This window comes from Sus scrofa, chromosome 1 (genome assembly GCF_000003025.6).
Source record: "Sus scrofa isolate TJ Tabasco breed Duroc chromosome 1, Sscrofa11.1, whole genome shotgun sequence".
NCBI classification, from domain to species: Eukaryota; Metazoa; Chordata; class Mammalia; order Artiodactyla; family Suidae; genus Sus; species Sus scrofa.
The window spans coordinates 253,633,655-253,643,114 of NC_010443.5; the positions used below are offsets into that span (position 1 = coordinate 253,633,655).

Consider the following 9,460-nt stretch of genomic DNA (forward strand, 5'->3'; position numbering starts at 1 on the left):
CTAAATGTTACATGCCTGGGGGCGGGGGGTGGGGGAGAAGTTTTAAGTCTGGATGTCTCAAGGTCAATGAGAATATTCAAAGCAAATTAGACAAGCAAAGATATTTACATCAACAGGGTGGAATAGGAAGGGCCATTTATCCCAGTATCTTTAAGGGAAACTGGCCAGCAAACCTCCCTGGGCTTTGACCTTTGCTCTGTATTTCACAGGCCCTCTGACATAGATCTTTCTTAACACGTACAATATCTGGCTTTATCATGATTTTTTTTATTCGCAAGGGCTTGTTACAAGAATATGGGATGTGGTGGAAATTTACTAGTTGAGGAATTGATAGAACCTAAAACGTGTGGCCGGTTTACTGGAGGAAGGTCAATGTTGGGCACCAAGGACTCAACTACCACAGCCTGGAAAGCTGGTGACTCTACATGTTGGTGAAACGTGTGGTCAAATGGTTGCCTGCTGTATCTTGGAAAACAGGCCGTGGGCTGACAAAGGCTGTGGACCTAGAGGAATAGATAGAAAATATTCGGAGGGTTCAAATATTGGCATTGTGGCCATGGCTCTTGCTGATTTCAGCAAAACTTAAAAGAGGGAGAGACTTGGGCTAGAGCCAGCCAGGGTGCAAGCAGAGAGAGAAGATGGCACAACTTTGTTAAAAGAGATACTCTCTGCCTGAAGTGTCCCCTTGTTTGTGTCAGGGTTATTGCTTCTTTACCCCAAAGCCAACCAGTTGTAATCAGTGGCTGTGGGGTGAAAACCTAGTTTCAGTTGGAGGCGATGTTGCTGCTGTTGAGAAGCTCTGATCCTACCAGCAAAGAGGGGATTAAGGGCCCATCCCACCCAAACATGTTCTTTTAGATGGCCTCAAATTAGCTACCATTAAATTAAGAAAAAAGGATAGAGTGGAGAGGGTAGAGGCCAGCCTAGGCGTTTCCAGGCTTAACTCTAAGTCTTGCTAAGATCTGGGGAGTCTTGTTATATGCACATGGAAGAGTTAAGAGGCAAATACAAAACTTACAGAAGCCTAGCAGGTTTTGGGGAATTTGCATTGCCAAAAGAAAATTAGGTCTTGCTTGCCGAGACCAGCTCAGCAGGATGGGGCTGAAGAACGGGTGCTGTGAAACTTAAGGAAAGAAGTTAACATAAAACAAGACACAGGGACATTTATATTAAGTAAAGGTGGGAACCAGGGGACTCAAGGTCTCAGGGACCAAGAGCCCCGCCTTAAGAAACCACACTGCTTTTACTGTGCTTTTTAGGATTATGTCAAGTGAGAAGGGGGTTGTAGGTGCAGGATATAGGTTTTTTAAAGTTATTTTAAAAGTCACATAGCCTGTTGCTGATTAAGCTTTTATTCTGAACTTTAGGCATTTAACAATCAGTAGCATTTGAGGAAGCTTGGCGTCAGCTATCTGCACAGCATCTAGAGAATCACCATTGTGCTTCTGCAGAGGCATGCCTATCTGCAGCAACCCAGCGTGCCTCGGTTTGTACCTCGGTGCTCCTTGCTAGTGCATATCCAGCTAACCACCCCTCATAAGCCCCTTGGGGCCATGGGGCTCCTCTTTTATTCTTAAGAGGACCTATCATGCTGTGCAAATGGCATGCCAATCTGCACAGGTCCGGTGTGCCTAGACCAATGCATTGTGTCCTCATTCAGCTGATCCTATGAATAACTTAGGCCTTTAGGTCTTTGTTCTTAAGCTGAAGTCATTTACCAGCACTGCGACGGTTTTTCAAGCAGGAAGGTGGGGTAAAGTAAAGGAGGAAGATGGGGTAAAGTAAAGCAGGACAAGATGGAGTTTTCAGCAAAGAGGCTGAGAAAATATTGTAGAAACATGTCTCGCGACACTTGCCTATAGCAAGAGCATGTAACCCTTCAATTCCCAAGATAACCTCCAAGAGCCTGCACGAACAGGAAGCCACTTGTGGCCACGGATGATAATGAACAGGGAAGAACCTCCCAGAGCTGGGGAGCACAGAAGACAGCGGGCATAAGATCTACTTCCACCACATTCTCTTTTCTCTTACTATGTGCACCTCTGCTTTAACCACCCAGACGAGGACAAGGTCCTAAGTCTAATGGAGAAACAAGATAGAAGGAACCAAGTTCCTGAATAACCACATGGAACAGTTGCCAGCTTCAGATTGTTCACAGGAGAGTGAATTTAATTCTATCGTCACTAACCCAAACTAAATTATGGTTGGGTCTCCTTTTTTTCTTTTCTTTTTTTCTCATAGCAGCCTTGCCAGACAAACAAATTAAATGTCTAACACAGATATTTTATCCTTCCCCACTGAACTGGCTCCTCTAGCTAACTTGAAGAAATGGCAATTCCGGAGTTCCTGTCATGGCGCAGTGGTTAATGAATCCGACTAGGAACCATGAGGTTGTGGGTTTGATCCCTGCCCTTGCTCAGTGGGTTAAGGATCCGGCATTGCCGTGAGCTATGGTGTAGGTTGCAGATGTGGCTCAGATCCAGCGTTGCTGTGGCTCTGGCGTAGGCCAGTGGCTACAGCTCTGATTCAACCCCTAGCCTGGGAACCTCCATGTGCCGCAGGAGTGGCCCAAGAAATGGCAAAAAGACAAAAAAAAAAAAAAAAAAAAAAAAAAAGCAATTCCATCCTTCCAACTGCTCTGGCCAAAAGCCTTGGAGGCATCCAAAAGCCTTGGAGGCATCCTGGGTGCCAGCCTGTGCCTACTTAAACACACAGCATTAAACCAGGACTTGGTGTTTCCCAGAATTCCAGGTGGCACAGGCAGGGAGTGGGCCTCAGTTCAAGTCCTAGAAATATTAATACTCTTCAGCCAAAGACCACCAGGATCATACCTGTAGTTGAACAAACTGGGTTTATTATTGCAGCTAGGAAGACTGCTCACCATGGTGAACCATGGGTGTCTCCGTAAGAGCATAGGAAGAACCTACCACAGGCTTGGGATGGATTTAAGGAAGCTCTGGAGTGGGTGCTGTCAGAAAGCAAGGGCAAGTCTATGAATATCTCAGATAAAATCTTATCTGAAGGAAGAGGAGTCCAGCATGAGGATAAAGCTATAATTAGTAAAGAAGCCACCACTGATTTTAGCCAAGAGAGGGCCACGTTTCTGGATCGCACAATGATCTTGCTTATATGACAGTGACCTTGTCTGTGTTGGTGTTTCAGGAGATTCTGTCTAACAGAGTAACCTGGGCCAGCTGTGAGCATCAGCCCAGCTGGCGATAACACTGAAAGCTGGTGATGGGATCAGGCTGTTCCAGGAGAGCATGGACTGCCCTTTTCGTTCTCAAGTAAGTGATGGTGCCTCCTTTGCAGGCCATAGGCAGCCAGCGTCTTTCTGTGACCCAGGATGAGGTCAGCATCTTCAGTCTGCAGCCCCACCTGGTTGGCCCCAACTCTGCATCCAGATCTGTCCTGAGAACCCAGACGATGATGCTGCTCTGGCCAATGTACCCATTTCATTCCCATCCGTTTGCTTTCCTTCAGACACCTTCACTCCTCGCTTTTGGGGGTCCTTGACATTTCAGGCCTCATTTGCATAAAATGTTTGGGGTTGGGGGTGGATTTCAGCATGAGCTCATCTGCCATCCCTGGGGGTCTTTCTATGCCTCCCGCTTGGCTGTAGTTTCCGGTCACGTGGCACTATCCAGCCATCTCCCATCCCTTGCATTGGTTACTACTGTTCATGTGCTAAGAATTCCCAAGCAATACGCCCTTGGGGGTGTCAGCTGGTCTTTTCCCTGAATGCCACCTTTTAAAGACGAGTGATTCTAGCATGACTGGTGGACTTTCTACATAGCCTTTTGTCGTATTTTACCAAACCAGACCAAGCACTTCAGTCAGGAATAAAAGCCCTCAATCTAATTCTTCAGATCTAGAGGCAGAGTAGAATATGGGGAGCATTGGATGCTTAGAAAGCCTTCTCTCATTACTATAAACCTTATGTCCATCATGAATGAGTCATTCTTTTTGCATGACAACCCCTATCCATGTCTCGCTCTGCCCCAATGCCCACGTGTAGCTCTTACACTGTTTTCGTTATCAGCTGATGTTGGGAAGGGATTATAATGGGAGAGGATCTTTCATTTCCCTTTCTCCAAAGCCTGTAAACTCCCCAAAGAAGAGGTTAATAACATTTAGCCTCCTTGGTGCTTCCTGACTGTACCAAGTGTTGACTGCTGAAGATAAGTGTTCTCACATTTCATGGAATCTCACTTAATATGTTCACCGCAGACAAGAGAGGTGTTTGAAGGAGGTTTTCCAAGAGTTTGAAAGGAAGGACACTGACCACCTCATGGGATGAAAGGGGTAGAGAAGCAGGGAACTGAAGGCATAGCCTGAAACAAAGATGAGTCACAGGACTGCAAGGAGAATCATTTATTGACCTGGTAGAGGAGGTTCTCCTCATGGTGGCCCTGTCCTGGGTCTGGCGGAGGGAGTCAGGAATTTGGAGAACACTTTTGATTCTTGGTGAGCTGATGAATCTTCCTAGATAATTAGGGAAGATCCTGAAGAGGCAGAGATAATGCCTTTCAGGCTTTCTGTGGGCTCGGGATGGAAACTGGATCACAGGACTTGTCACCAGATGATGGGGGGACCAAGGAGGAGAAGATCCTGGAGCCCACATGAGGAGGCCTTCACTCAGCACTAAACAAGCAGATGAGAAAGAGAACACACAAACACATTAAGCCTTCTCAGACTGAACTGACGACAAAGAGAATTTCTATTATTTAAAAAAAAGTTGGTGTAGTGGTTAATGAATCCGACTGGGAACCATGAGGTTGCGGGTTTGATCCCTGGCCTCGCTCAGTGGGTTAAGGATCCAGTGTTGCCGTGAGCTGTGGTGTAGGTTGCAGACGCAGCTCAGATTCTGCGTTGCTATGGCTCTGGCGTAGGCTGGTGGCTACAGCTCCGATTCGACCCCTAGCCTGGGAACCTTCATATGCTGAAGATGTGGCCCTAGAAAAGGGAAAAAGACAAAAAAAAAAAAAAATTGAAGAAATAGATGTCAACCTGTGTTCTAACCACGCTATTTGCCAGTGTGTTAAGTAAATAACTTTTTTTCCCATTGCTGATTCCATCTTGACTTTCCCCCAGGTGAGTCTATGAAAAGAAGAAAGGAAGCACCCAAGGCTCGTAGGCTTGTTTCTGCCATCTGCAGCATTGGACGGTTGAAAGAATTTTTGGTAAACTGAGGAATAACGGCAAAAGTCATGGCCATCTTTTTTGAACTGCTTACCTTACCTAAGCCACAGTTGCTAAGACTTCCCCGCATAGTATCTGAGTGAAGCCCCACAATAAATCCGAGGCGGGAAACAGATGAGGAGACTCAAGGGTCTATTTTCCAGATTGGAAGATAACTGGAAAGTCAGACAGCTCTGTTCCCAGATTAGAAGTTAAGGATGTGCAGAGATCAAAGGAAGAGATTTCCCCCCCATAAATTGGAGGGTGAGATGGCCTTCTGAGCTTGGAAGATGGACCATGAACACAGACATGTATTTGAGGTTCATACTCACACCCGTTTCCCACTTACAACTTTCAGTCTTAATGACTTTTAGCACACGATCAGTTACCGAGCCCTTTTCTCCAGCATTATAGCCACCCCGTCACTCTGTACAGTAGACATCATTGTTTCCTTTTAATTGCTGTGTCATTTGCTCCGGAGCTCAGGGCAGGACCGGGTCCTGAACCCAGGTGCTCCAACGTCAAATTGCAAGTTCTCCCAACAAGCTTCCTTCCCAAATTATTTTCATTGTAGTCTTTGGATGGAACCCCCCAATGCTTTTGGAAGACACTGACCCCCTGGGCCACCCCCTTTCCACCAGAGCTGACCAACCTGGACTCCTGGACTCCTCCACTCCCTCGGAGTTGGAAGCAGCGATCTATAGAGGCAGAAGAGAACACATTCAAACCAACCAAAAAGACCAGCCCCCGTTTATTTCCCAGAATGAAACCAGATGACTCTCCAGGCGAGGACAAAGGGGGACGGATCAGGGGAGGGATAAGCTTCTCTCGGATTTCCCCCTTCAGTAAGGTCCGCATTCAGCAAAAGGGAAGTTAGGCAGAGAAGGCCAGGGATGGTTAAGCTCACCAATTTTGGTCAGATCGATTATGTTTTCCTTGATGATGCCATATTGTTGGCAAATCTCCACAAACTTGTCCTTGAGTTTTGGCTCCACATCTGGTTTTCGGCCTGTGGGAAGAGGGACAGAAACTGCTTTTGTCTTGTTCCCTGGTCTGTGAGGCTCAGGAGCGAGGTGGGGCTCCAGATGGGTGGGAAAAGGGAGGGTGCTGACTGGTTTGACTGGTTGCTTAGGCAGAAGTCTTGCAGATGGACTAGGACCTGTCTTGAGCTTGACATCTTTAGGATAGCTTTCTGGCACCATGAGAGACTCATCCTCTTCCCATCACTGAGCCTGAGGGATTTTTACCAAAGGTGAGCATCTGTCTTCAGAGAACAGGTGTCTCAGGATAGCATTGGGAAGGCCATGGTGTCTCCAGGCCGCCTTCCCTCCCTGGTCCCCGTGCCCCAGGATAAGTGTCGGCATGACAATACAGTACCATAGAACTCCATCAGCTGGAATGTTTTGTCGCCATTGACATTCACAAGGTGTAAAATGACATAGTCAGAATAGTTCACTTCAAGTAGGCGAAATTTGTTCTCTCCATAGTCTGGCAGGGGAGGGAAACAGAACACAGCTCAGAACTTTATTTATTTATTTTACCTTTTTTTTTTTTTTTTTTTTTTTTTGGTCTTTTTAGGGCTGCACCAATGGCACATAGAGGTCCCCAGACAAGGGGTCGAATCGGAGCTGTTGCTGCCGGCCAGAGCCACAGCAGTACCAGATCTGAGCTGTGTCTGCGACCTACACCACAGCTCACGGCCACGCCGGATCCTTGACCTGCTGAGCAGGGCCAGGGATTGAACCCTCAACCTCATGGTTCCCAGTCGGATTCATTTCCACTGCGCCACGATGGGAACAGCCTCAGAACTTCTTTGAAGTCCATGAGAAGGAAGTGACCCCTTTCACTCATTCTCTCCCGCAAAACAAATCCACATGCCTATCCTGAAAGAGAGAGCGAGTGCTTTTGGCTGCCTTCCATTTGCATTGCTCTGGGCTCCATGAGGCAACGTCTAAGGTCAACTGGTAGACTGACCACTAGTGGTGGGGAATTCAGCCACAGTGGCAACTTCCCCTCCCTCATCCTCCCCGAGACTCACCTAGCCCCCTGGCCATCTCTGCCAACCAAGACGTGTCTCTGTCCTCTCTATAAGCCCCATTGGTATTATATACCCAGTGCTCTATAATATTGAATAATATTGAATAATATTCAATACTACTAATAATAATGAATAATATTGAATAATATTCAATACTAATAACAATAATGAATAATAATAATATGCTATATAATATTAAAACATATGACAATGGCTCCAGACATCAGAAAGTAGGCAGCAAATGAGAACCTGTCCTGCCAATTTACCTTTTTTTTTTTTTTGTCAATTTTCTTTAATTGCAGGAAGCACATATGACCAGACTGCCTTCTCTATCTGATGGTATTATGTGCCAGGCATTGGCTTTTACACATGCATTTCTCCCAAACTCAGAATATTGGCTATTCGCTGGCCCCATTAGATTATTGAAATAAGCATTGGTCAGGAATTGATCAAGATCCTGAAGATACTGGGGTTTAGTACAGTCCTTGTGGTTGGAAGTAGAATGTAAAAAGACTTTTTTTTTGGCATACTTACAGGCAACTGTATACACACCATCTCCTACTTTGTCACAAACCGCATAAAAGTCAGTACACTCTCCGTTTACCCTGAAAAACAGAATGTGCTGATGCCCAAGAGAGACTGATGGGGCTGGCTCCCTTCCATGACTGTGGTTTGATTCCCCTGATTAATTGCGGAGCATTCTGGGGTACCACTTCCAGAGCGCTTTCATCTATGTTATTTCACTCTAGTTGGTAGTTTGAGAATGAGTCAACAACTTCTACCACTCTTAGTATTATGACCGCTATTTGTCTAGAGAATGAGCTCAGTTTCACCATGCACCGGCCCCTCAGTCACGTACCTTACAAACACGACCTCACCGGTCCTCACCAAAAAACCACAAGAGGGCATTAGCATCACCTTCTCTTACCCAAGGGAAAATCGAGGTAGAAAGAGATGAACTTTCTTAGTCACACAACTAGGAAAACAGATTCAAGAGCTAGACCTGCTGTCGATTTCCAAATGCTATGCTTGCACGCTACGCTGTACTGCCATGCTACTTAGGATTCTGTCACCCCTCTACCCCTTACCTCCTCTGCTCCCGTTTAAATTTATTCCTGTCACCAATCCTCATCTCTGAATATAGGAAAGCCACAGGTTTATCAAGCCTCAGATCAGTGCCAGGTGATGGACTCCGATTTTGGATACAGACTCGGAATGTTTCCGTGTGTGTGTGTGTGTGTGTGTGTGTGTGTGTGTGTGTGTGTGTGTGTCCAAGACCATATTCGGGCTTCTGGTTTTTTTCTTTCCTAAGTGAAAAAAGCCACACTTACTTTCTCTGAAATTTAAAGGCTAGGGAAGAGTTGTCCAAGACACGGATATGCTCCACAAAAACTCTCATGCTACCATTTTCTTCTATATTTTCCTTGGCGTCTGAGGCCAAAAGAATGGAATACCACTCGCCGGCAATCTGCAATAAATCGAGAAAAAGATTGGCCGAGAAAGGGGGAGAGGATACCACACAAATGCTGGTCTTTTTGAACTCTGGCCAGGACTCACAACGCTGATGCGAAGAGGCAATTCGAACACAGGCCAACAGGCACCACACCGAGGCCTCTTTCCACTGTCCCTTCCGTGAGAAGGCAGGTCCCCAAGTATGTCATCTTTTAACAGGGCACAACTCCCCTCAGTCCCAGGTCTGAAACTGCCCCTTTTGTCTAATATGTCAAGGGACTCCTGCCCTCCAGGAGGGCCACCTTGCTTCCGAATCCCCCAAACCCGAAGGCACTCTGCTCCATTGACCCTACCTTTGAAGCATCGAAGTTGCTTGTCACAACATCTTGGCCTGCTTCCTTGTGGGAAGAGGCTAGAGTCAGCCCCAGACACAGCAAGAACAGCAGCTTCATCTTGGCAGCGGACAGCACTGTCTCCTCTGTAGTCACTGGGACTGAATCTCTCCCCTCTGGTGGCTTCACTCCCCAGTGCCTCTGTTTTCATATCTGCTCTGGGTTCAGGGTTTTATCCCCTCCTTGGTTCCTCCCACTCCATGAAACGGTCTGTCATTCACTGGGGTGAGGCCAAGGACTGTTCCTGCCCTTTTGAAAGTTGGCAATCTCACCTCTTACATCTGCTTAGTGACCTTACATGTCTCGAAGCACATACTCAAGTAAAATAGTGGATGCTTTACAGGACTGCCTTGTGGAACCAGATTTAACTGTGGATCCAGCTTGCAATCGGAAATCC

General features: G+C 46.6%; 1 protein-coding gene across 1 annotated transcript; it reads right to left on the reverse strand.

Moving 5' to 3' along the window:
* On the reverse strand, positions 4,363-9,181 carry SAL1 (salivary lipocalin). The gene is given in 7 exon segments (NM_213814.2): positions 4,363-4,644; positions 5,834-5,879; positions 6,089-6,190; positions 6,559-6,669; positions 7,754-7,824; positions 8,551-8,687; positions 9,025-9,181. Coding segments are annotated over 7 exon segments (576 nt in total). The 5' UTR covers positions 9,124-9,181; the 3' UTR covers positions 4,363-4,634.